The sequence below is a fragment of the Centruroides sculpturatus genome, unplaced genomic scaffold, assembly GCF_000671375.1.
Source record: "Centruroides sculpturatus isolate CEXI.00-Female unplaced genomic scaffold, Cexi_2.0 scaffold1072, whole genome shotgun sequence".
In the NCBI taxonomy this organism is placed as follows: Eukaryota; Metazoa; Arthropoda; class Arachnida; order Scorpiones; family Buthidae; genus Centruroides; species Centruroides sculpturatus.
Genome location: NW_019385608.1, coordinates 160,409 through 188,299, shown reverse-complemented (window position 1 = coordinate 188,299; position 27,891 = coordinate 160,409). Strand labels below are relative to the sequence as shown.

General features: G+C 34.1%; 4 protein-coding genes across 7 annotated transcripts in view; 2 read left to right on the top strand and 2 right to left on the bottom strand.

Annotated features, from left to right (window-relative positions):
- The window catches only part of LOC111640550 (tyrosine-protein kinase Fyn-like), a 47,711-nt gene extending 32,841 nt beyond the window's left edge, over positions 1–14,870 (top strand). For all 3 annotated transcript variants that reach the window (XM_023386564.1, XM_023386562.1, XM_023386563.1), the window contains 5 exons: positions 2,496–2,660; positions 9,395–9,654; positions 9,726–9,879; positions 14,340–14,471; positions 14,541–14,870. In XM_023386564.1, coding sequence (XP_023242332.1) covers positions 2,496–2,660; positions 9,395–9,654; positions 9,726–9,879; positions 14,340–14,471; positions 14,541–14,755 — 926 coding nt within the window. In that variant the 3' untranslated portion in view covers positions 14,756–14,870. The remainder of the gene's footprint in view (positions 1–2,495; positions 2,661–9,394; positions 9,655–9,725; positions 9,880–14,339; positions 14,472–14,540) is intronic.
- Positions 14,871–15,016: 146 nt separating this feature from the next.
- LOC111640552 lies at positions 15,017–15,710 on the bottom strand. The gene is made up of 2 exons (XM_023386568.1): positions 15,566–15,710; positions 15,017–15,497 (listed from the first exon to the last, which is right to left on the bottom strand). Exons 1-2 carry the CDS (start codon positions 15,634–15,636, stop codon positions 15,110–15,112), a joined length of 459 nt encoding a protein of 152 aa, XP_023242336.1. The 5' UTR covers positions 15,637–15,710; the 3' UTR covers positions 15,017–15,109.
- A 2,128-nt stretch (positions 15,711–17,838) lies between these two features.
- LOC111640553 (tyrosine-protein kinase Src64B-like) lies at positions 17,839–23,665 on the top strand. Its single transcript, XM_023386569.1, has 3 exons — positions 17,839–17,851; positions 23,250–23,381; positions 23,451–23,665. The coding sequence occupies exons 1-3, from the start codon at positions 17,839–17,841 to the stop codon at positions 23,663–23,665; spliced, it is 360 nt and encodes a 119-aa protein (XP_023242337.1).
- A 260-nt stretch (positions 23,666–23,925) lies between these two features.
- Positions 23,926–27,891, bottom strand: part of LOC111640551 — a 36,122-nt gene continuing 32,156 nt past the window's right edge. For both annotated transcript variants that reach the window (XM_023386565.1, XM_023386567.1), the window contains 2 exons: positions 24,476–24,561; positions 23,926–24,407 (listed from right to left, as the gene is read on the bottom strand). In XM_023386565.1, coding sequence (XP_023242333.1) covers positions 24,020–24,407; positions 24,476–24,546 — 459 coding nt within the window. In that variant the 5' untranslated portion in view covers positions 24,547–24,561 and the 3' untranslated portion in view covers positions 23,926–24,019. The remainder of the gene's footprint in view (positions 24,408–24,475; positions 24,562–27,891) is intronic.

Here is a 27,891-nt window from a genome sequence, read left to right as displayed (position 1 = left end):
GAACAAAAGATAAACGAACTTCGCTTCCAATTAGTTCCACATCCACCGTACTCACCTGATTTGGCCCCCAGTGACTTCCACCTTTTTCCAAACCTAAAAAAATTCTTGGCTGGAAAGAGATTCCACTCAAATGACGAAGTCATCTCTGAAGTGAACGAGTATTTTGCACACCTTGACAAATCGACCTATTGTGATGGCATAAAAATGCTAGAATATCGCTGGAATAAGTGCATTGCTAACAGAGGAGATTACATTGAAAAATAAAAAAGTTTTAACATTATTTTGTTTGTTTTTCTATGTGAGGCCGCGAACTTTCCGAACAGCCCTCGTATGCTGTCATGTTTGTATCGAGTTTTGTGATTGCGTAGTAAGTACGGATGATAAACTCGTTCATTTCTGATGTCCCTTTCATCCGTTGGCATGGTTTTCCAGCCTTTGTGGTCTGTGGATGCATTGCCACAGAAACACCAAGACTAGGTTGATTCCTCACATCTGTTGAGGGGATTGCAGTAGCCATGCTTGAGCCGGCGCTGCTTTCGCCACCGGTAACCAAGGGAGACTGCGGCCTATTTTTTGAACGTGAGCCTCTGCCTAACCCATGAACGTGGACCTTGTTAACCCGGGCAACGTCCGAGCCGGTACCACACTTTGATCTGGTTACTACCATGATAAATATCTCCACAGAATGTGGGTGTGGTCCACATTAGCTTCATTTCTCCCCATAGACCTTACTGGCATGGGTGTCCCTACCAGGAGCTTGTGCTCCAGCCTGCATTGCCCTATGGATCAGTAAAATTACTGGGCTCTCCCACCACAACCAGGTGGTGACCACAGGAGAGTTATTATTATTATTATTTATCTCAATTATTTTTCATAAACAAAACAATTGTAAACAATACATTAGAGTATATTTATGAGAACTTATATGAAAAAATTGATATAATACTTAATTGTGTGACTGTTAAAAAAGAAGCAGAAATAGCAAAAAGAAATTAAAATGTTCCTAATGTAATTTAAATAGGTACACATATATCTTGTTAAAATAAAAGTTATTTTATAAAAAATAGATTGTTTTTATAGGTAACAATGTTACTAACTGAAGAGAGAACTGAAATTCATTTTAGTTAATATTGGTGGTAACAATGGTAATTTTTCAATGATAGAATGTTATTGTAACAAAATTAAAATAAATGGTTAAAATATAGCATTTCTTTTGTATGATAAGCCCTAATATATTGTTTACAACTTTTGTTTATGTAGAAATAAATGTAGTGAATCAAGTTGTATGTGCTCATTGTCACTTCAGTTTTATGGTAGTTTTGTGTAGATAATCCATGACTTTTATTTAGGTTCTAAAGGTTTTTTAAATTTCTGAAGGTACCATCTCAAAGGATCTATTTTTTTTTCTGTTTCTTTCATTTTGTTCCATTGAATGCAAGATATTACATAACCAATATACAATATGTTATCCACGAAACTAGCATCTGTCTTGAGATTCTGACATTCAATGCAATGGCATGCAATACTTCACATTATTCAACTTTCTGTTTATACTAAATGGTAATTCTGTATTTTCAGAAAATGAAATTGATGTATAAACAGATTTTTCTCCATTTTATATTTCCTGTCACAATTTTTCTGCAAGTGGGAATCAGTGACATAGACCACAAGTATGTGTCGTGACGGTTTTGGAAAAAATTGCATTGTACACACCCACACAGTACTCAAAGCATTTTTTGATGTTCTAAAGGTGCTCTGGATCAGTGTTTTTCAACCTTTTCCTCATCACGGATAGATAAAATTATGAATAATTTTATATGAATTGTAATTATATGCAACTATGAATTATACTTATTTATTAGGCTTATATATGTTTATCTACAGTTACTGTACATGAAAACTATTTAAGTAACTCTAGATTATTATTTAAATATCACCTTTAATCAACTGTACCAGCATTGGTATGGTCAAATATTTTTCTGCAGACTGGTGAAATTTTTTCACAGATTGGCACCGGTCCATTGACCGGCAGTTGAAAAACACTGCTCTGGATGACTGGACAAAGATCAGAGTTTACAAAACTATGAGTTATCAGGTTGTTTTCTCTGATAATGTGTAAAATGAGAAGGTGGATATAAAGGTACAGTCATTTATTATGATCAGCTCTATACAGAAATTTTATTAAGCTTTAATACATTATAGTGCCAAATTTATTATTACAGGAAATGAGCTCAAAAAGTTTCATTACAGCACAGTATAAGTAATGTATAGTCCTTATAACTTACCAACTACAGTAATATAATGCACAATATCTCAAAGATTTGAAAGCACTCATTAATTATAATTTTCCTATTATTAAGATATTTTAAATTACTGTAGGAATTTTTGAAAGAAAAATTGTTTAGATTATGCAAAATCCAAATTAACATGGTGTGTGTTATAATTGAACTGTAAATAAAAAACATGTGTACAGTATATGTTTTTATATATTTCAGAGGCAGCAAATGGTTTATGTCACAAGCTTACTATACCATGCCCTAAACCAAAACCTCATATGTGGGATTTATCTCCAGAAACTAGAGACGAATGGGAAATTCCTAGAGCTTCACTTCAATTTATGAGAAAATTAGGAAGTGGAAATTTTGGTGAAGTATGGCATGGTAAGTAAAAGTTGCAAATATTATTTATAGATTTGATTTAAATTTTTTTAAACTAAACTAAAAAATACATAAATTATATAATAATTCAAAAACCATATAGATACAAATGATTATAATTTTATGCTCTAGACCAGTGGTTCCCAATTAGTTTTTCCTGCGTACCACTTCGAGAAAGAGCTCAAACTCGCATACCCCTTATAGTAGAAATTCATATTAATCCACACTAATATTATAAATTCGAAGGTAATTCTGTCTGTTTGTTTGTTACCTTTTCGCGTCTAAACTGCCGAACAGGTTTTAATAGAATTTGGCACAGAGATAGCTTACACATTGGAGATGGACACGAGTTACATTTTACTGCGAGAAATTATCTTACTCCCACAAGCAAATTCGATATAGTGCGGGCGAAGCCGTGGGTAGACAGCTAGAGATAAATAGAATAAGTTTTTTTACATTTATTACCTTTAAAATACAATTCTAATAATAATGAAAATAACATAGTTATTTAATTTTAATGCGACAAATGTGCACAATTTTCTTTGCACAACTTTGTAAAATCTGGTTGCTTTTTGGTCAGCTTCAGCCTCGAGTCATCTTACAGTCGAAGTCGGTGACGATGACGATGTTTAGTTTTCGTGTTGCCGACAAGATGATAATGATAATTGTACAATTAACACAGTTTGTGTTAATTGTACAATTTTTGTTTCTTGCGTAAGAATTTCATTTAGGTATCGTCACAAATGCATTTCTGAGAATATTTTTAGTTATAAATAAATGAATTTGCACATTCGACATTGTGTTGTAAATTGCCGAATTTTTGATGGTCCACCCATTATTTTTTTGATTGCTTCATCTCACACATTTAAATTTTAAATCGGCCGATTTTAGATTGCCGAACGTACCCCTTCACGCAATTTCGCGTACCCCCGGGGTATGCGTACCACTAATTGGGAACCATTGCTCTAGACCAGCAGTGGTCTTCAAAGTGGGGTATGCCAAGTTTTTTCCAGTATTACTAAAAAAAAATACAATCGCATTGCTCACATTAAATTCTAATTCAAAATGTAAATTTGTAATTTAATTTAAATGTATGTATGTTGTTTAAAATAATTAAATAATAAATAATTTGATTTTTGACCCCCCTCACACACATGCACAACTATAATATATATATTATATTATATTATAAGTTGTACCCCATATAATATAATATAATTATTTTTGTCTTAGCGGTATGCAATCAAAAAAATTTAGAGATCACTGTTCTAGACCAGCGGTCGCCAATCTTTGACTGCACAGACCATTAAACTCACAGTGGTCCATGGGATTCAAAATTGTATTATTTACAAAAATTTATGATAAACATCTAAAGAATAATGATTATAAAAGTTCCATCTTAAAACAACTTCTTTCAGAATCACTGGAAAGTATAATCAACCCACGAGAACCTTATTATATTCCAGTATTGACTGGGATATAATAAGGTTCTCATAGGTTGAGTTTCATTTTACTTTATCAAGATGAAATTAACTTGTTTAATCATTATAAATTAGTGTAAAATTTATTGCTGCTTGTTTGAAATAAGTTTATGGATTCTTGGCTTTTTTCCACAAAGGACTACAATTGCACTCATAACATTATTTATTGTTAATGATTGTTATCAATACATAATGTCAATAAATAGTCATTTTGTGTTTAGTTTTAGATTTGAACAAAAAACCCCAGTGAGTGAGAAAAAGCAACCAAGCATTTTGCATTTCTTTCATAATATTTCATGTAACCTTGAGTTGATCAATGTCCAAATTTCTGTTACCAAAATGTCCAAAATTAGTCATTATTTAAATTTTAATACTCTATGTATCTTTCCTAGTTTCATTCTAGTTTTGAATGCATTTTTGGATTTCTATAATTATCTTTATTGTATAACATTGTTAATAATCTTGGCTATTTTGACCTGTCATATATGCAGTTTTCCAGAACTGAGCTTAAAACTGAACAATTGCCTCATAATGATTTTTTTTACGTACTCCTCAGAAGCATGTCCCTCTAGGGTACATGTGTAAAGTTTGCTGACTGTGTGCGATTGTTGGGATGGTTGAGGGGTTGAAACAATCGTGCCTGGGCATAAATACACACTGAGACAGTTTTACTTTTTCCTGCTTAATAAATATAAAAAAATTTTTACAAAATTATGCTATAGGTGCCTTTACAATTTTCCTTTGATTGGTCTGTTTGAAAGAGAGTCCAAGGAAGTCCGAATGTCGCAGTGAATGTATTCACTCTGTCCCTTGGTGATTTCCTTCTAAAGGAACAACAGCCTCAGGACTTGTTGGTAAGTTCAGATCTGAACAGGCATGTGAAGCTGAATGCTGTGTTCTGTCACAGCTGGGCGTTCAATCACCCAACACAGGGAACTTGGATCTAGCATTTTCTGGTAGATCCCGGAGAAAACAAATCTTGGAGCAAAGAATGAATCATGGAGAGAGAAAGTTGTCCTGGAAACATGAGTTTTTAAAGGGTTTTTCTTCTCTATTCCACATTCTGATTTGTCTTCCCTCATCTGGTAACAATTCAAAACCTTTCAGGTGCGGTAGAGGACGTTATTAACACTTAACTCAATTGGCTAAAATTCCTCTGAACTTTGAAATACTCCCTTCTAATTCCAGCCTTTGTTTTCCTTTTTCGTGAAAAGAACTTTTATTGTTTTTGTGAGACATTAAGAGTCGCCATGGGTTTTAATTTCAAAAGGTGAGAGTTTTTACTGATTATAGTAATATCATCTCTAACACAAATATACACAAATTACTCCCCTTTATAACTTTGTTGATGTAACTTCTGTAAGTTTGTCTGTATACTCCCTGTACTGACATTTTCCAACCCAGGACAAAATTCATAATTTTATCTTAAAGATAACAAATATCTGGGTGAGAGTTTTTACTGTCCCACCCGGATATTTGTTATCTTTAAGATAAAATTATGAATTTTGTCCTGGGTTGGAAAATGTCAGTACAGGGAGTATACAGACAAACTTACAGAAGTTACATCAACAAAGTTATAAAGGGGAGTAATTTGTGTATATTTGTGTTAGAGATGATATTACTATAATTTGCATAATGGAGCATAAAGCAAACTTAAAAGTATTACATAAAAGTTATTTATGTAACTCAAAACCTGTTACCGGTGTGAAACTAACAAAATTACATTCTATCAGAAATTTGCCTTCACCTGAAGAACCATTGATGGTTCAAAAATGTTTGTGGAAAAGCTGTTTTTTCGTTGTTAGTTTCACATCGGTAACAGGCTTTGAGGTATGTAAATAACTTCACTCCAGTGTTGGTTAGTGTTGATTTATTATGTAAGAGCACAACAGAAACCCATAAATTGATAAAAACAAGTGTATAGTAGGAGGTAATCAAAAATTTTATTCAACAACAAAATAAATATAGGATAAAAGAGATCCCATTACCATTACATTTAATTGTTGGGAAATAACAAATGCCAACTGTTCAGACTTTTTTAGGAATTATAGAACTGGGAAAGAAAATTATATATCCCATCCATTTGCATTCTGTAATTTTCTCTCAGAATATTTTTGTTCCACAAAAAAATCAAATTATACCGACATTGTTTGCATAAGGAGGACATTAAATGCTTATTTTCAGGCATACAAATGCACAAGTAAAAAAATTCTTTGCTCTAATGCATGACATGAAACAAATTTACATTACACAAGAATTAATAATGACTTAAAATTTAAGTCATTATTATTATATATAAATGTGTGCAAGTTGACACTAACTTTATGTGACATTAAACACTTTAAAAAAATATTAAAACCTATTCAAGTGATTTCACTGTAAAAAATGATTAGAACATATTCAGTTGTCATATAAAATCATTCATTTTTTTCCATTTATTTTCTATTTTTATCAACAGTTTTAGCAAATCAGTGAATAACATATTCTCCTTTGTTGTTGATGCCTGAGTTCAGCCATATTTTTGGTTTTGCATCATTGTTGAACAAAACACCTCAGACTCTTGGAGTGTGACCAGAAAAGATGATAATTTGATGGTGCCATAGTGGGAGAATATGGTAGATGTGATAAAACTTCGTAGCCAAGCTCTTGAATAGCAGTTTTGGTCAAATTTGCAATATGGGGACAAATGTTGTCATGTTGAAGCAGCTCTTCTTGTTGCCAGTCAGGTTGTTTTGGCCAGATTACTTCATTGAGCTGGTTCATTTGCTGAAAGTAAAGATTTGCATTAGTTTAGTATTTTGTAGTAGTTTAGTTTTTCCCAATCCCACTAACAAGATCATTGTCTTGTTTGGATGCAGCTCTGGTGTGGTTCAAGGTGTTGCTTGGTTGCCAGGACTCAGCCATTCTTTCCTCTGCTTCATATTGATGTGAAGACCCCATTTTTTATTGCCAGTGACAATGCAGGAAAGAAATCTATTTCCACAAGTGGCTTGGTGTCGAGCAAGCAAACAGGCACAACAGCGGAGCATTGGAGTTCATCCAGCACTCATGCATGAAGTTTTTGGACCTTACCTGTTGAGTGAGAGTGATGGTTCAGCAGATGGGATGCTTTTATGATGCCCAATTCATTAGTGGATTGGCACAGATACTCATGGATGAGCTCATTCAACTGATGCTCATTGAACTGAACAGGTTAGTCAGAATGTAGAAAGTTTGTGAGGTCAAATTTCCTCTCCTTGAAGTGTGAAAATCATTTTTGTTAAGTTCTTTCAGTAGTAACATCTTTGTACACAGCACAAATGTCTCAAGCGGCTTTGGAATCTTGATTGATAGCAAATAAAAATGAGCATTTTCAATACCTGCTTTTGTCTACTTGGTACTCCACATCATATGTCTGGAAAGAGGTAAAACTGAATGAAATTTCAAAAATGATAAACAAAAGTTGTAGAGGAAGAACAGAGCTACAAAACACTATAACAAAAATATTTTTTGTGTTAATTCAAAAAACATTAGAAAAAGTGAATAAATTTATCTGGCAATCCAAAACAAAAAAATTTGATTACAGTATATTCTTGCTAATCCAGTTTCTTAATTGAATATTAATCATATTTGGGGGTATGACAGATACTTTCACTTCCATAAAAATATTAGTCGTCATATACTGTTTTCCAAATGAAAAACTATACTCCAACAATATATTTAATTAATCAAAAATGTTTTCAACCTACTTCCATAGGCTTTCTTTACTTAGAACATCAAACTTAGAATGTTCTTTTTATTCTTTTTTCATTTAAATCAATAGAACATTCATACAATTCAAATATAAGGGATATAAGAAATAAATAAATAAAAATAAACAATTATCACGGGACCAAGCCCAAGTTAAAACTTGTACATGACACGCTAGCAATGATTTGGAAATTCATCATTTCTATGATTGATACAAAAGTGTTTTCTACTAGCTTTAAAAAATTTCTAATAATTCCAAGAACTTTATAGAATTAGGGCTCCTGGCAGGCTTAATGATCTTAGTCTCAATCCATCTTATCTGTATGTCCTTCTGGGATACATATGGTGTTGAAATTTTTCAATGGCATATTTGGTTATTTCTCCAGTTTTGTCAAATTATTCTATTTTCATATTTATGTGGGTTTTGTTTCTGTATTTGGTATTGCATGTCAGCTTGCTGTATTATTGGACCACCTGGCAACAAGTTGTATTATTTCTTCCCTTTAGGCCTACATACTATTGTTAATTTGACAGCCCTCTGCAAAAGCCCAATGGCCAAATTAGAAGTGTTTAGCATATTAAGTTTAATCCAAAACAATTCCAACCAAAAATGGACATATTTGATTGCAAAAAGGTCTTTGTCATTCTCAAGAATTTGTGCCAAATATTTGAATAGTTGTTGGATGTTATCATTGTGAGCGTGCACAATGGCAAGTGAGCCAATTTAAGTTCCAAGAACTAGCATCTTTCTCTGCCATATGAAATCACAGGTATACAGGGATTAAGTTATTGTGATCCAACTTCTCAAGGAATTTTAAAATTCTAATTAATCATTAATGTTAATCCCTGTAATTACTGACAATGTTAATCAACTATTCTAAATACTCTGGAATAGCTAGTAAGTAACTACTAGTCTTTACTAGACAAATTGGCAACATGCATTACCTTATTCTTGTTATTTTAAACAAATTACTTTCATTGCTTGTTCTCAAGAACTCTGTTCTTGGAAACTCATTCAATTTGCAAAAGTTTTGTAATCTTAATTAAAAGTATTCAGTTCTGGTCTCAGTTAAATCTAACAAAGAATTCCTATCTGTAGGTCTTTTCAATACATGAACTTTGTTTTTCCAAAAAGATTCAAATTTATTCTTGGTTGCTGTATTCCATCATACCTAGAGGCAATTTTACTTATTTGTCCACACAAGTGAAATCTTAATTTTCTACTTCATCAAGTTACATCCTTTGTACTCGTAAACATCATCTGCTTCTGCATTAAACAGGTTTTTAGCTTATGGTAAAATTGCCCCATTTTGAAGTTTTTCTATTTAGGCAGCAGATTTTACTATATACACACTACCCCATTCTAGAATTTAGTGCAAAAAAATAGAATGAAATTTCTAGAGGTCACATAAGTAATATTGTTAATTTTAAATTTGCATAATTGTTATTTATTTAAAATGCCACAGGATATTTTCCATGTAGCATTTATTGTTTTATAAATGGAAATATTCCTTTTATTTCTTATAGGAATGTGGAAAGGAACAACTGAAGTGGCCATTAAAACACTTAAACCGGGTACCATGGATCCGGCAGCATTCCTCCAAGAAGCATCCATCATGAAAAAGTTCAGACACGAAAAACTAGTCTCACTGTACGCAGTGTGTTCAAAAGAAGAACCAATCTACATTGTCACTGAATACATGTGCAATGGAAGTCTGTTGGACTACCTGAGAAATCGAGAAGGCAAGCATCTGAAATTACCGGCGTTGATCGACATGGCTTCACAGGTGAGTCGACAACTCAATTCCAGAACTCCTCAATTACCGTATCCTTATCTCGTTTGTTTACTTGTGGTCAGATTGCCAGTGGAATGGCTTACTTAGAATGCAAACAGTTGATTCACAGAGATCTGGCTGCCAGAAATATTTTAGTGGGAGAAAACAACATTGTCAAAGTAGCAGATTTTGGCCTGGCCAGAATCATAGAAGACTCTGAATATACTGCGAGACAAGGTAAGAACAGACAAACCTTTCTGTTGTAGTCTTGGCAAATAGAAGGCATTGCCTAGTTAATAATTTCTTGTCAATGTTTATTAATGGCTACTGCTCTTTTCCAAGCAAGTATTGCTGTTTACCACTAGAAATCCCATTTGCAATGTCTGACTTTCCACTCTGATTTATAGTCTATCCAACAATTGCCTGGAAACTCATTATTATTTTCATGGAAATTTTATGAAATTTGCTAATACTTTTTATAGTAAAATACCAACTATAATTATAATTTTACTCCAAACTCATAATAAAACAAAAGAACTAGATACTATTATCAAAAATTGATCATTTAATGGTTGGACATCCTAACAATTAGACAAATTTACCAAAGATTGTAGTTATTGAATAGTTTCCCATGCTTCCACAAGAGCTGCCTTTAGTCTGTATTGCTTTATACTGTTATAAATTTGGAAACCAAATTTGCCCAAAGATTTTTGATGGGGTTTAAAACTGAACAGAGTGGTGGCTGGTCAAAATGTCAGACGTTCTCACTCTGAAAAAGGATAATGTCGATCTTAAAATGCTTTCATCATCCTGCACAAATTTGGAGTCCTCTTCGGCAATTCTTTGTGAGTTTGGAGCCACTTTGCAAATGAACTTCTGATAAATTTGAGTTATTTTGACCTCTGGTAAATACTAGGGTTTGGAAGAAATAGAGAAGAATTTTCAACTCTGATAGTTCCATTCTTTCCTTGAGTATCGTCTGCCTGATAATAGCAAGGTTGAGGCCGAAGTTTTAAACGTGAAAACATGTACATCGGACGTTCAGCTCCACTTTCCTGTAAGCGTAGAAGTTTGACAATAGTGTTTGGATAGTCAGTGGAATCATACTCGACATTCCAAACACCATTGTCAAACTTCTAGGCTTACAGGAAAGCAGCGCTGAATGTCCGACGTATACATTTTCGCGTTTAAAACTTCGGCCTCAACCTCACTAATATTGATACTTAAAATTGTCAGACCTTCAATATTCCACTTTTTCTCATCCAAGAAAATACTTTTTTTATTTTTTGTTCTTCTTCTCTTTTTAAGTTGTTTGAGGAAAAATGCAAACTGATCATCAGTCTTCATTTTGACAAAGGAAGCATTGCATACTATCAATATGCCTTCAATTTTTGAAATACAGTAGAGCGTCATTTATCCGAATCAATTGGGGACGGGTTGTTCGGATAACTTATTTTTCGGATAACCAATCATGTACGAAAAAATATATGAATTTATCCCGTGTTGAAATTTTTCTCTGTTGCGTGTCGCTTCGCGTTGAATTTTCGTCGATGTTAAGCCTAACGAAGACAATTGTATTGTTAAAATTATTTTTTTATTTTGTACAAACAAAATAAATATATTGAAAAATATAAAAACAATAAAAAATTATACTTCAGAAGTTAATTTAGTATCAAAAACGTAAAATATTTGAGTAGCCCAAGACATAGCNTGAAAAATATAAAAACAATAAAAAATTATACTTCAGAAGTTAATTTAGTATCAAAAACGTAAAATATTTGAGTAGCTGAAGACACAGCCAAAGATTGCAGCACCACAGCACTGGCAAAAATTTAAATTTGTCGACTGGAATTCTTTCAGATAACAGATGTTACGACGCTCTACTGTAGTCACTCCTTGCAGTGCAAATCATTCTCACGCTGGCATCAAACTCGCATGTCGGACCATCTCGTTTTCCCATTCTTCTATCCTTATTATTGAGATATTTTGATATTGACAAACAAGATCTTCCCAAATTATTTGCAATCAAAGTTAATTCTCTTGATCTTCTCCTCTTCACACTCCTATATTCCATACTATATTGTATATAGGTTTGGAGCTCTTTCAGAACCATTCTTCAATTTTAAGGAATGACAAAGATAAGATTAAAAAAGAAGAAAAAGTAGGGGTATACAAGATTCCTTATGAAAAAGTAAAACTAGGAATCAAGAAAGAATATATTCATTTCACAACAAGGAATTTGGGAGTAAGGCTTAAAGAACACAAGTAATGTCAGAAAAGATTTCAACACAACAGTACTTTCCCAGATGGTATAGACCAAACGCTTGATAGTAAATTGGGATAAAGCGGATATTGTCAAACCCTTGAGCTTCCCAACATCGGCAAGGAGTGCTGAGAAAATTCTAATTTACAAGAGCAAACTGGAAGAGGCATGCATAAATGCAAGGGATGCAGAAGGATATCATCAGCTTGGAAATTTATAGTCAAAAAGTTTTCCATGAACTCCTAACTTATACTTTAGTTTATAATTTCATGTTTCATCAATATACCTTAATACTTTATTTTAACATTTGTTCAAAGTACAGTAAGACCCCGCTTAATGCGGGGACATGTTCCTAGATGACAAAGCACTAAATGAAACAGTGTTAAATGAGGTCATTTTAACATAGAGTAAATAGGGATAGGGGAACACGCAACCAAAAATAAACAAATTTTAAGTTATATTATTATGCAAATTAATATAAAAATATGTTAGAAGTAGCTGCTACCCATGACTTTGAATATAAATATGGTTTGCTTGTAAAACCACCGCAGGCAGTATTTCAACAACCATAGTAATTGTTATATAACACCTACCGCTGAGAATCAAATGAACTGTTTTCTGGAACGTTAACAATCATTCTATAATCAAACCAATATGCAATAACAAGTTCGAATTTAAAACAGATTGAATATTGGTTAAAAAATCAAAATATATGAAAATATTTATAACAATGTCCGAAATGTTATCAATTCAAAAAATTCCTTCTTAATTAATGTGCATTCTCATGGCATACCCTACTACAATGAAGATGATAACAAAATATCGCATCTAAGATAGTACAGTAGAAGCTGTTCTTCTGGTTATGCGATTTTTTGTTTTTATCTGCATTGTAGTAGGGTATGCCATGAGAATGCACATTAAGAAGGAATTTTTCGAAATTCCCCTGCGGGGGAGCATTAAGTCTTAACCGGAAGAACGGCTTCTACTGTACTAAGACTTAGTGCTCTCCCCAGTGGGAGAATTTCGAAAAATCCCTTAGTGTGCATTTTCATGACGTACCCTGACTGCGTACCAAATTTCACCTCTAGGTTCAGTGGTTTGCTCTGGGCGACAATGAATCAGTCAGTCAGGACAAGTGATTTTATATATTTAGATGAACTTCACATGTTTGTGTTATTTTTGTGAAGAAGGTCCTGGTTTTTTGCCATAAAGTTGTGTAGTTTCATTTGTTGCTTTTTTTTTTATCCTTAAGCAAATGTCAGTAGTGGAAGATTGCATCCGAAATGCTTTGTTTTGCTTTTTCACTCCTTTCAAAATCTGGATCATTCGCTACAATTTGATCAACGATTTCATTTATCATTATCAGACTTTTACTAAAGAAATCTGTAGTGAAATTTTTTGGGTTCTTCGTTTTCATAATCACTATTTTCCAGTTCTATGTGAATTCCTTGTTGGTAAGGTTGTCACCAGAAACCTGCTGTAACTCCTCAATATCCTCCTAGTCTTTCTGTATTGATTAGGTTGACAATTTGGTCAACTTAACAATACAGCAGTAGACTCTTCTGTTCAGAATTTTTGGATACCTTCAGCTATAACTTCTTCCACACTTCGTTCGTGCATTTATCAGTTAATTCTTGCGAAGCGAAGTCGATATTTCATATGGCATCCATGATATATTTTTTCCAAAATTGCACCAAGCAAACAGATTTAAAGAAAGTACACCTTTTTGCCACCTTTTGCTGATTGGTTCCTGAAACCAAGTTTTGTCTTCCTTTCCATCCTGTCAAGGTTCTTCTGTATTTTTTGTGTAATAAAATTAGGTATAATGTTCTACATAAATAAAATCAAAAAATTAGTTATTTTAACATGCACATTTGGAAAACCTATAGACACCTCCTTGCCCAAATTAGTCAGTTAAATTGAGGTTTTACTATATTAATTGTATTTTTATTTTTTACCTATTTGGGAATTTGAGAACCAACTTACCTTTCCTGTGCCGACATTTATTCGGATCTGCAGGGGGTATGTGCTAATTTTCGCAGAGGGAGGATTGACTACACTTGTATTACATTTGATTGATTAAAAGTTGTTGATGCTATTGATAAAGGTGCAGTCGTACTAAAATAAGATCAGAAAAGGATAAATGGACTGAACAGCAGATATCAGTCCTACAAAAATATTCTGGAGAAACAGGTGTTGCAGACACATCAGTTTCGTTCTTATTTATCGAATGATAGCCACCAAAAATTTTGTATAATTTTTATACAAGGAAGGAAAGATGTTTTCCACCTTGTATATGTGATAAGTATTCTTGTTTTGTTTCATGGGAAATAAAGATTTCCCTTTGTCTTGACCCTCAAAGTTGATTGTCTTTGCAAATAATTTACAATTGGGTTGGAAACTAAGTGGGTATTATTTGTCGGTGTCCTTTCAGGTGCCAAGTTCCCCATCAAGTGGACTGCACCGGAAGCGGCCCTGTATGGTAAGTTCTCCATCAAGTCAGACATCTGGTCCTATGGCATCCTCCTGTATGAGCTGGTCACCCATGGACAGGTTCCATATCCAGGTGAGTGTGGTGTCCTCGTTTTCTCTCAGTCCTCTTGCTGACTAACCAAGGAAATTTTCAAAACTATAGGCATGCACAACAGAGAAGTGATCGAACAGGTAGAAAGAGGATACAGGATGCCCAAGCCCAACAACTGTGAGTGTCCGGACTCTGTCTATGCGGTCATGCTGCAGTGTTGGGACGGAGATCCGGAAAAGCGACCCACCTTTGAATTCCTCTTTGGACACTTCGACGACTATTTTGTCTCCACCGAACCCAGTTACCGGGATGCCGAAGAGTTCTGACGCTCCCTTCCCCGATGTCGACAGAGGACCAAAAGCGCCCGTGTTCTTTTTTACTAAAAAAAAAAAAAAAAAAAAGTTCGGCCTCCTTCCGAAAAACTATTTTTTTTAACTTTACTAACGAATGGTACTTAAGAAGTATTTTTGTCCACGCGTGCGCCCACAATGTCCTAATTTATTGCTCTTTATGTTATCCGAGGTGCCTTCTACGCTAACCCGGAGAGCGAACTGTCGTCGGCACTTTATAGAATTTTTTAAGAAAGGTGATTTAAATTGTCATTTTATTGCTATCGACGATTGTAATACAGATGTATTTCCAAATAAAGAGTTTTTTGTAAATTTCCTCGGGACCAGTTTCTACGTGTACATCATCTCTGCCATGTGTGACATCTTACGCGGGATGTATACCAGATTGTCGAAATATCCTGCCAATTCGTCGACAGTGACATCGTCCATTCTTGCCTGTCGAGAACATGTCAGCTCACGACTCTTTTCTCCTCCGTCCGACGTCTCGGCTCCCGACGGGCCACTGGATGGCCTCCCTTCCTCCCTCCCAAAACCCGTGTGTGTGGCACCTCCGTCTGTCCGGGTAGGACGGTCCGGAATCTGAAAGAGACGGTGGACGGCTTCGGGGCAAGCAAGGTGTCGAAGGGCTGCACTTCTCGACGTCTTGTTGGGGACGCAGTCCTTGGCCCCATGTCTGGTCGAGGCACCGTACTTGGGCGACTTTCCGTGTCTTCTGGCCCTGGAAAAGGCGGAAAGTTCGCACGTCAGCCCGGGCAATTGCGTCCGATCAACGTCGGGTCCACTTACCCTCCGGAGTCGACTCTCAATTTTTTGAATTCATTTTGTAACCGGCACAGCCGTTCGTCCAATTCTGCCATTTTCTCTTCTCAGTTCTGAAATGTAAGAACAGGAAAAGTTAGTGAGAGATCAAATGGCATTCTGCATATTTTAAACTACTACTGTTATTCTTTTCCCAAATTAGTACCCTTTGCCATTAAATTAATCTTAACTTCCAGTATCCACAACTCTATACCAAAAATATAGATTGGATTCTCCAATGTGCTGAAAATTATGGTGCAAACTTCAACCAAGTATCCTCCGGGTATGGATTAATATTGGCAGATACTGTGTTTACTTCTGAAACTCCCACTCTCCTCATGTAGGAGGAGATTGGGAGTTTCAGAAGTAAACACAGTAGGTGGTCCTTTCACAGTCAAAATGTAAAAGGATCACCTACATCCCTTATCAGACTTAAAGCAATGCTTCTGGCAGCAATTTAAATGTCTGCCCACCGTTATGCTGAATATTGACGACCACCCCTCTCATTCTCTAAGTTGGACATTGGCCTCTCATCAGTAAGGTGTAAATTACACATTTTTCACTCAAATAATTACCATCACTCGTATTTACCAATATAACTCAAAAGAATTCTACAGCAAACTTATAGTATCGTATAGTAAAGCTAGCTTCTGTTCAAAGTGCAAAAAGAGCTAAACTAAAACATCACCATTTTGCCAAACACAAGAGGTTAAATCCAACTGAAAGTTTCCGAGCAGGCCTATATTATAAAGAAATTGTAGTTGGAGAACAGTGCAGAAAATTTTTGACAGAAATTTCCCTTAGGATCACAAGTTCAAAAATAATTCAACTTTTGCCCATACAAACATTATTCTCAAAATTTAGTCAAATTTAGCTGTATTCAAAAGAGAATACTTATTTATTAAATAACAATTGCACGATCTGAAAAGCAAATATTAGGATTTGCATCACTGTTTCAAAAAATATTTTTGACTTCTTAATTACATGATATTAAACTGATCCAAAACTTAACAAATTTGCAAAAAGAAATCATTTTGATCAATTATTGTTAAGATGATAATTTTGACCTCACTACTGGATATTATTCAGAATAGTTTTAATGGATTATAACTATTGTAAATTGTTTGTTTAGTCATAGTTTATTATTCAAAAAATAAAGAAAAAGGTTGACATTTCATCAAAATAGTTCTCTCACTATAATTTTCTTTAACCTTGTTCTGTTGCATGCAAACATTTTGATTAATGAATTTGGAAAGATTACAAAATTAAGCTTGATTCATCATACCAAATGTAAAATGTAATAATAGAATTTGTAAGTAAGTAATGCGCCTTGAACCTTGATACACAGCTATAAAAGCTATATTGTAATCTTGGGTAAATTTTGTTATATAGGGGGTGGAAATCCATTGTCTGTCAACAGTTCCGATTAAATGTAAAATAAACAAACAAAAACTATACTTTTAGGGATTTTACAATTATAAGATCCAGCAAAAATTTGTACCCAAAGATAATTTGTACAAAAAAGGTCTGGCAGTATTGTGGGCTAGTCCTGGTTGTTTTGAATGCTGTTTGGTAAAAATCTGTCATTAAATGCAATAGTATATTAACATAAAACAACACGCACATTATTAATGATTTTATGCCATCTGGATTAATCAAAAAGCATATTATTGGATAATACTTAGGTTCGGTACTTGCAAAATCCTAGCATTGAAGTTCAAACTACAAAACATTAGACTCCTATCATTTACAAAAAGTTGTTTTTTAAGTCTGCTCACCCAGTAAAACTTTGAAATGGGGATACAGGTATACCTCGCCTTGTGTTGGTAATTGGTTCCAGGAGAGGTGACTTAAGTCGAAAAATGAAGTAAGTCGAATTTACTTGTCACTAGGCTAAACCACAAATAACCATTCTCAGTTCTGTATTTTATTTATAAATGCATTTTTAATAATATATGGTTAATAAGAATCTATTTTAAGCTTACAAACAAACAAATTTTAATTTTTAATATAGTACAGAAAAAATAATTAAATTTATGAATTCGTGTACGTACAATATGTACATACTTGTAAATGTACATGTTTACAATTTGGCAATGTTTACGGTACATCTTTATTTGTGAATATGGTTTGCTCTAAGACATTATAAAATAAGATGATTTTGTAAGATTAAATAACAAATACAGTTAGTTTATTTTCTACTGTCGCAAGATAATTTTAATAATTTATATTAAATTTACCAATATTGAGTGGTTCTGACGATGACGCCAAACGGTAGATATTGGAGCTACCGTGGAAAGCACCAATACTGAGCATTAAAGACCGCTAAATAAGACAAAACATCTGTGTTTGTGTTGTCAATGTTTCGTTCTCTAGGATTTATGATGATTATATTAACATTTAATGTAAATGTACATATTTTAATATGATTTTATGTGCTTTAACGCTTTTTTAGTGATATTACAACTTGAATATTTGTGGCAAACGGATGTAAAGTCAAATAAAATGACTTAAACTTCATTTTTATTTTTCCATATATTTTTTGACAAACGATGTGTAATCGAGAACCACATAACTCGAAACGACATAACTCGAGGTATACTTGTATTTCTACTTTTGGATCACTGCCAAGAAATTTTGTTGGAGCATTTTTTATTTAATTTTCTAATGGCATTGCAATATTTTCCAATTAAAGAAAATGTTTCATATTCTATAACACTGTTCTGCATCAAAATCCTCCCTTGAAAGAAAATGTGATTGTTTCAGTTTACTGAATCCAAAGTCCAAAATCTATTATCTCACAGTTTATTTTAAAAATATCACTTTTTGCAGAAAACTCCCTCTTTTAGACAAATTTTCTGCTACTGCTGTTTGAAAAAAATATAAAACTGAAGAAATCATATTTGTTTAATGTCAGGAATCATTTTAAAAGGATCCTCCTGGATCAAATGCTATCTTATGTCTTAGTAGAACACAAGTGACAGATGGCCCCATTCACCCACCTGTCAACTATATAAGATAGTAGGCATAATTACCAGTTGGATATAAGAAAATCTAGAATGAAACCAGAAGGAAATATCTTAATAATAAGAAAACCAATAATTGACAAAGTTTATTCAGTGTTTGACATCTAAAGTCAAACATTGATATGATAACAGATATTAAGAGTAGTAATTGACACTACAGTCGACCCCCCCCTATAATTACGGTCCCTATAATTACGATTCCTATAAAACTACGAAAAAATATACGTATTTTGGAAATGTTGAGTCGGATTAGTGTAGAATCGATTAATTTTATGGAAGAAAACCTTTCAATCAGCCGTAGTCCGTAAACTTGACACGTGTCGGGCTGTGATTGGAATGACTTGTAAAAAATCGGATTCCTAATAAATTGGAACGTATCTATATCTTATAGGGGGGTCGACTGTATATGCTTTTGCCTTAAATAGTTATTTGTAGCTTTAGGCAGTATTTTTTAATAACTTTTCACTACTTAAATTATGGAAATAAACTAAAACATAATTAAAAAACACTGAACCCCAATTAAATATAAATGGATTTTCTCTGTTTTGCTCATTAACAAAAAAATTAAAGCTTTTCTAGCTTCACACATAAGCCTTGACTAAAATGACTTCTACCACATCTCTCTCTCTAATGTTCAAAAACTACATTGATGAACTACATCAAATCACTTAGCAGTACTAAAAAGTAACACTATACTGTATTAGCTGTACTAAATTAAATATAAAGCATCATTTACTAGGAATTTTAGTGGTATTTGTCAAACATTGATGCTGTTATCCTATATGCAATTCTGAAAGAATTTAAATTCCTTAATAAAAAGATAATGTTTATTAGATTTCTTGAAAAAGTTGCCTTTGTGCTTTTTTATTCCGTATCCTCTTGAAGCACATTTCTCAAAATGCACGTGATGGCTAAAATTCCACCACTAGCCATTTTGGTATAAATCTATTGTCTGTGCTACTTGCTGCACCTGATTATACAGTTTCTTATTTGGAGAGTATACTTGCAAGTGAGTAGTGACAAAAGTAGCCCAGTTTTCAACTTTACTACCACAATCGAATAATCAAATGTATTTACTATCAGAAGTAGTTGCACTGAATGAGTAAATTGCCTAACATAATTGAACCTTGTAAGGAACCAAGTCCGAGCATTATTTTTATTTACTTTTATTTTGCTTTTTATTATATTTTTGTTTGGGCTTATGTTTTGTTAGGACGAAGGTTTCCTCACCATTCACCTTACAAACTTAAAAATAGAAGAAACCAACTCACCAATGAGAGAAAAGCACCATAGAAAAAACTCACGAACACTTGCGTTCCCAAGCGGAAAAAAGTAAGTCCGCACCGAGAACGGGGGGGAGAAGACCCCACACGCACAACTTAAATTCGAAACTTAAAAGAATAAAACATCCCGAAAATTGTCAAAGAATAATGTAAAAGGTTAGCGAGTATTGTCGAAAAATAGGCTGCCAGACAAATAGAAAAGTTTTTATTGTTAGTGAATAAGTATGTAAATGAGGGGAGTGATCTCATTCAGAATTGTGATGTCACCTCACAGTATAAAAACCGAACGTCAAGTGAAGACGAACGAGGTGAACTCCAGANTATCGTTAAAAATTATTTTTTTATTTTGTACAAACAAAATAAATATATTGAAAAATATAAAAACAATAAAAAATTATACTTCAGAAGTTAATTTAGTATCAAAAACGTAAAATATTTGAGTAGCTGAAGACACAGCCAAAGATTGCAGCACCACAGCACTGGCAAAAATTTAAATTTGTCGACTGGAATTCTTTCAGATAACAGATGTTTCGGATAAACGACGCTCTACTGTAGTCACTCCTTGCAGTGCAAATCATTCTCACGCTGGCATCAAACTCGCATGTCGGACCATCTCGTTTTCCCATTCTTCTATCCTTATTATTGAGATATTTTGATATTGACAAACAAGATCTTCCCAAATTATTTGCAATCAAAGTTAATTCTCTTGATCTTCTCCTCTTCACACTCCTATATTCCATACTATATTGTATATAGGTTTGGAGCTCTTTCAGAACCATTCTTCAATTTTAAGGAATGACAAAGATAAGATTAAAAAAGAAGAAAAAGTAGGGGTATACAAGATTCCTTATGAAAAAGTAAAACTAGGAATCAAGAAAGAATATATTCATTTCACAACAAGGAATTTGGGAGTAAGGCTTAAAGAACACAAGTAATGTCAGAAAAGATTTCAACACAACAGTACTTTCCCAGATGGTATAGACCAAACGCTTGATAGTAAATTGGGATAAAGCGGATATTGTCAAACCCTTGAGCTTCCCAACATCGGCAAGGAGTGCTGAGAAAATTCTAATTTACAAGAGCAAACTGGAAGAGGCATGCATAAATGCAAGGGATGCAGAAGGATATCATCAGCTTGGAAATTTATAGTCAAAAAGTTTTCCATGAACTCCTAACTTATACTTTAGTTTATAATTTCATGTTTCATCAATATACCTTAATACTTTATTTTAACATTTGTTCAAAGTACAGTAAGACCCCGCTTAATGCGGGGACATGTTCCTAGATGACAAAGCACTAAATGAAACAGTGTTAAATGAGGTCATTTTAACATAGAGTAAATAGGGATAGGGGAACACGCAACCAAAAATAAACAAATTTTAAGTTATATTATTATGCAAATTAATATAAAAATATGTTAGAAGTAGCTGCTACCCATGACTTTGAATATAAATATGGTTTGCTTGTAAAACCACCGCAGGCAGTATTTCAACAACCATAGTAATTGTTATATAACACCTACCGCTGAGAATCAAATGAACTGTTTTCTGGAACGTTAACAATCATTCTATAATCAAACCAATATGCAATAACAAGTTCGAATTTAAAACAGATTGAATATTGGTTAAAAAATCAAAATATATGAAAATATTTATAACAATGTCCGAAATGTTATCAATTCAAAAAATTCCTTCTTAATTAATGTGCATTCTCATGGCATACCCTACTACAATGAAGATGATAACAAAATATCGCATCTAAGATAGTACAGTAGAAGCTGTTCTTCTGGTTATGCGATTTTTTGTTTTTATCTGCATTGTAGTAGGGTATGCCATGAGAATGCACATTAAGAAGGAATTTTTCGAAATTCCCCTGCGGGGGAGCATTAAGTCTTAACCGGAAGAACGGCTTCTACTGTACTAAGACTTAGTGCTCTCCCCAGTGGGAGAATTTCGAAAAATCCCTTAGTGTGCATTTTCATGACGTACCCTGACTGCGTACCAAATTTCACCTCTAGGTTCAGTGGTTTGCTCTGGGCGACAATGAATCAGTCAGTCAGGACAAGTGATTTTATATATTTAGATGAACTTCACATGTTTGTGTTATTTTTGTGAAGAAGGTCCTGGTTTTTTGCCATAAAGTTGTGTAGTTTCATTTGTTGCTTTTTTTTTTATCCTTAAGCAAATGTCAGTAGTGGAAGATTGCATCCGAAATGCTTTGTTTTGCTTTTTCACTCCTTTCAAAATCTGGATCATTCGCTACAATTTGATCAACGATTTCATTTATCATTATCAGACTTTTACTAAAGAAATCTGTAGTGAAATTTTTTGGGTTCTTCGTTTTCATAATCACTATTTTCCAGTTCTATGTGAATTCCTTGTTGGTAAGGTTGTCACCAGAAACCTGCTGTAACTCCTCAATATCCTCCTAGTCTTTCTGTATTGATTAGGTTGACAATTTGGTCAACTTAACAATACAGCAGTAGACTCTTCTGTTCAGAATTTTTGGATACCTTCAGCTATAACTTCTTCCACACTTCGTTCGTGCATTTATCAGTTAATTCTTGCGAAGCGAAGTCGATATTTCATATGGCATCCATGATATATTTTTTCCAAAATTGCACCAAGCAAACAGATTTAAAGAAAGTACACCTTTTTGCCACCTTTTGCTGATTGGTTCCTGAAACCAAGTTTTGTCTTCCTTTCCATCCTGTCAAGGTTCTTCTGTATTTTTTGTGTAATAAAATTAGGTATAATGTTCTACATAAATAAAATCAAAAAATTAGTTATTTTAACATGCACATTTGGAAAACCTATAGACACCTCCTTGCCCAAATTAGTCAGTTAAATTGAGGTTTTACTATATTAATTGTATTTTTATTTTTTACCTATTTGGGAATTTGAGAACCAACTTACCTTTCCTGTGCCGACATTTATTCGGATCTGCAGGGGGTATGTGCTAATTTTCGCAGAGGGAGGATTGACTACACTTGTATTACATTTGATTGATTAAAAGTTGTTGATGCTATTGATAAAGGTGCAGTCGTACTAAAATAAGATCAGAAAAGGATAAATGGACTGAACAGCAGATATCAGTCCTACAAAAATATTCTGGAGAAACAGGTGTTGCAGACACATCAGTTTCGTTCTTATTTATCGAATGATAGCCACCAAAAATTTTGTATAATTTTTATACAAGGAAGGAAAGATGTTTTCCACCTTGTATATGTGATAAGTATTCTTGTTTTGTTTCATGGGAAATAAAGATTTCCCTTTGTCTTGACCCTCAAAGTTGATTGTCTTTGCAAATAATTTACAATTGGGTTGGAAACTAAGTGGGTATTATTTGTCGGTGTCCTTTCAGGTGCCAAGTTCCCCATCAAGTGGACTGCACCGGAAGCGGCCCTGTATGGTAAGTTCTCCATCAAGTCAGACATCTGGTCCTATGGCATCCTCCTGTATGAGCTGGTCACCCATGGACAGGTTCCATATCCAGGTGAGTGTGGTGTCCTCGTTTTCTCTCAGTCCTCTTGCTGACTAACCAAGGAAATTTTCAAAACTATAGGCATGCACAACAGAGAAGTGATCGAACAGGTAGAAAGAGGATACAGGATGCCCAAGCCCAACAACTGTGAGTGTCCGGACTCTGTCTATGCGGTCATGCTGCAGTGTTGGGACGGAGATCCGGAAAAGCGACCCACCTTTGAATTCCTCTTTGGACACTTCGACGACTATTTTGTCTCCACCGAACCCAGTTACCGGGATGCCGAAGAGTTCTGACGCTCCCTTCCCCGATGTCGACAGAGGACCAAAAGCGCCCGTGTTCTTTTTTACTAAACAAAAAAAAAAAAAAAAGTTCGGCCTCCTTCCGAAAAACTATTTTTTTTAACTTTACTAACGAATGGTACTTAAGAAGTATTTTTGTCCACGCGTGCGCCCACAATGTCCTAATTTATTGCTCTTTATGTTATCCGAGGTGCCTTCTACGCTAACCCGGAGAGCGAACTGTCGTCGGCACTTTATAGAATTTTTTAAGAAAGGTGATTTAAATTGTCATTTTATTGCTATCGACGATTGTAATACAGATGTATTTCCAAATAAAGAGTTTTTTGTAAATTTCCTCGGGACCAGTTTCTACGTGTACATCATCTCTGCCATGTGTGACATCTTACGCGGGATGTATACCAGATTGTCGAAATATCCTGCCAATTCGTCGACAGTGACATCGTCCATTCTTGCCTGTCGAGAACATGTCAGCTCACGACTCTTTTCTCCTCCGTCCGACGTCTCGGCTCCCGACGGGCCACTGGATGGCCTCCCTTCCTCCCTCCCAAAACCCGTGTGTGTGGCACCTCCGTCTGTCCGGGTAGGACGGTCCGGAATCTGAAAGAGACGGTGGACGGCTTCGGGGCAAGCAAGGTGTCGAAGGGCTGCACTTCTCGACGTCTTGTTGGGGACGCAGTCCTTGGCCCCATGTCTGGTCGAGGCACCGTACTTGGGCGACTTTCCGTGTCTTCTGGCCCTGGAAAAGGCGGAAAGTTCGCACGTCAGCCCGGGCAATTGCGTCCGATCAACGTCGGGTCCACTTACCCTCCGGAGTCGACTCTCAATTTTTTGAATTCATTTTGTAACCGGCACAGCCGTTCGTCCAATTCTGCCATTTTCTCTTCTCAGTTCTGAAATGTAAGAACAGGAAAAGTTAGTGAGAGATCAAATGGCATTCTGCATATTTTAAACTACTACTGTTATTCTTTTCCCAAATTAGTACCCTTTGCCATTAAATTAATCTTAACTTCCAGTATCCACAACTCTATACCAAAAATATAGATTGGATTCTCCAATGTGCTGAAAATTATGGTGCAAACTTCAACCAAGTATCCTCCGGGTATGGATTAATATTGGCAGATACTGTGTTTACTTCTGAAACTCCCACTCTCCTCATGTAGGAGGAGATTGGGAGTTTCAGAAGTAAACACAGTAGGTGGTCCTTTCACAGTCAAAATGTAAAAGGATCACCTACATCCCTTATCAGACTTAAAGCAATGCTTCTGGCAGCAATTTAAATGTCTGCCCACCGTTATGCTGAATATTGACGACCACCCCTCTCATTCTCTAAGTTGGACATTGGCCTCTCATCAGTAAGGTGTAAATTACACATTTTTCACTCAAATAATTACCATCACTCGTATTTACCAATATAACTCAAAAGAATTCTACAGCAAACTTATAGTATCGTATAGTAAAGCTAGCTTCTGTTCAAAGTGCAAAAAGAGCTAAACTAAAACATCACCATTTTGCCAAACACAAGAGGTTAAATCCAACTGAAAGTTTCCGAGCAGGCCTATATTATAAAGAAATTGTAGTTGGAGAACAGTGCAGAAAATTTTTGACAGAAATTTCCCTTAGGATCACAAGTTCAAAAATAATTCAACTTTTGCCCATACAAACATTATTCTCAAAATTTAGTCAAATTTAGCTGTATTCAAAAGAGAATACTTATTTATTAAATAACAATTGCACGATCTGAAAAGCAAATATTAGGATTTGCATCACTGTTTCAAAAAATATTTTTGACTTCTTAATTACATGATATTAAACTGATCCAAAACTTAACAAATTTGCAAAAAGAAATCATTTTGATCAATTATTGTTAAGATGATAATTTTGACCTCACTACTGGATATTATTCAGAATAGTTTTAATGGATTATAACTATTGTAAATTGTTTGTTTAGTCATAGTTTATTATTCAAAAAATAAAGAAAAAGGTTGACATTTCATCAAAATAGTTCTCTCACTATAATTTTCTTTAACCTTGTTCTGTTGCATGCAAACATTTTGATTAATGAATTTGGAAAGATTACAAAATTAAGCTTGATTCATCATACCAAATGTAAAATGTAATAATAGAATTTGTAAGTAAGTAATGCGCCTTGAACCTTGATACACAGCTATAAAAGCTATATTGTAATCTTGGGTAAATTTTGTTATATAGGGGGTGGAAATCCATTGTCTGTCAACAGTTCCGATTAAATGTAAAATAAACAAACAAAAACTATACTTTTAGGGATTTTACAATTATAAGATCCAGCAAAAATTTGTACCCAAAGATAATTTGTACAAAAAAGGTCTGGCAGTATTGTGGGCTAGTCCTGGTTGTTTTGAATGCTGTTTGGTAAAAATCTGTCATTAAATGCAATAGTATATTAACATAAAACAACACGCACATTATTAATGATTTTATGCCATCTGGATTAATCAAAAAGCATATTATTGGATAATACTTAGGTTCGGTACTTGCAAAATCCTAGCATTGAAGTTCAAACTACAAAACATTAGACTCCTATCATTTACAAAAAGTTGTTTTTTAAGTCTGCTCACCCAGTAAAACTTTGAAATGGGGATACAGGTATACCTCGCCTTGTGTTGGTAATTGGTTCCAGGAGAGGTGACTTAAGTCGAAAAATGAAGTAAGTCGAATTTACTTGTCACTAGGCTAAACCACAAATAACCATTCTCAGTTCTGTATTTTATTTATAAATGCATTTTTAATAATATATGGTTAATAAGAATCTATTTTAAGCTTACAAACAAACAAATTTTAATTTTTAATATAGTACAGAAAAAATAATTAAATTTATGAATTCGTGTACGTACAATATGTACATACTTGTAAATGTACATGTTTACAATTTGGCAATGTTTACGGTACATCTTTATTTGTGAATATGGTTTGCTCTAAGACATTATAAAATAAGATGATTTTGTAAGATTAAATAACAAATACAGTTAGTTTATTTTCTACTGTCGCAAGATAATTTTAATAATTTATATTAAATTTACCAATATTGAGTGGTTCTGACGATGACGCCAAACGGTAGATATTGGAGCTACCGTGGAAAGCACCAATACTGAGCATTAAAGACCGCTAAATAAGACAAAACATCTGTGTTTGTGTTGTCAATGTTTCGTTCTCTAGGATTTATGATGATTATATTAACATTTAATGTAAATGTACATATTTTAATATGATTTTATGTGCTTTAACGCTTTTTTAGTGATATTACAACTTGAATATTTGTGGCAAACGGATGTAAAGTCAAATAAAATGACTTAAACTTCATTTTTATTTTTCCATATATTTTTTGACAAACGATGTGTAATCGAGAACCACATAACTCGAAACGACATAACTCGAGGTATACTTGTATTTCTACTTTTGGATCACTGCCAAGAAATTTTGTTGGAGCATTTTTTATTTAATTTTCTAATGGCATTGCAATATTTTCCAATTAAAGAAAATGTTTCATATTCTATAACACTGTTCTGCATCAAAATCCTCCCTTGAAAGAAAATGTGATTGTTTCAGTTTACTGAATCCAAAGTCCAAAATCTATTATCTCACAGTTTATTTTAAAAATATCACTTTTTGCAGAAAACTCCCTCTTTTAGACAAATTTTCTGCTACTGCTGTTTGAAAAAAATATAAAACTGAAGAAATCATATTTGTTTAATGTCAGGAATCATTTTAAAAGGATCCTCCTGGATCAAATGCTATCTTATGTCTTAGTAGAACACAAGTGACAGATGGCCCCATTCACCCACCTGTCAACTATATAAGATAGTAGGCATAATTACCAGTTGGATATAAGAAAATCTAGAATGAAACCAGAAGGAAATATCTTAATAATAAGAAAACCAATAATTGACAAAGTTTATTCAGTGTTTGACATCTAAAGTCAAACATTGATATGATAACAGATATTAAGAGTAGTAATTGACACTACAGTCGACCCCCCCCTATAATTACGGTCCCTATAATTACGATTCCTATAAAACTACGAAAAAATATACGTATTTTGGAAATGTTGAGTCGGATTAGTGTAGAATCGATTAATTTTATGGAAGAAAACCTTTCAATCAGCCGTAGTCCGTAAACTTGACACGTGTCGGGCTGTGATTGGAACGACTTGTAAGAAATCGGATTCCTAATAAATTGGAACGTAT

Bases quoted from the DNA above. Each gene is read 5' to 3' on its own strand.
- LOC111640552 (XM_023386568.1), bottom strand. From the start codon at position 15,636: ATGGCAGAATTGGACGAACGGCTGTGCCGGTTACAAAATGAATTCAAA. The intron at 15,498-15,565 runs GTAAGTGGACCC...CGCCTTTTCCAG, and splicing joins TTGAGAGTCGACTCCGGAGG to GGCCAGAAGACACGGAAAGT.
- LOC111640553 (XM_023386569.1), top strand. The intron at 23,382-23,450 runs GTGAGTGTGGTG...TCAAAACTATAG, and splicing joins TGGACAGGTTCCATATCCAG to GCATGCACAACAGAGAAGTG.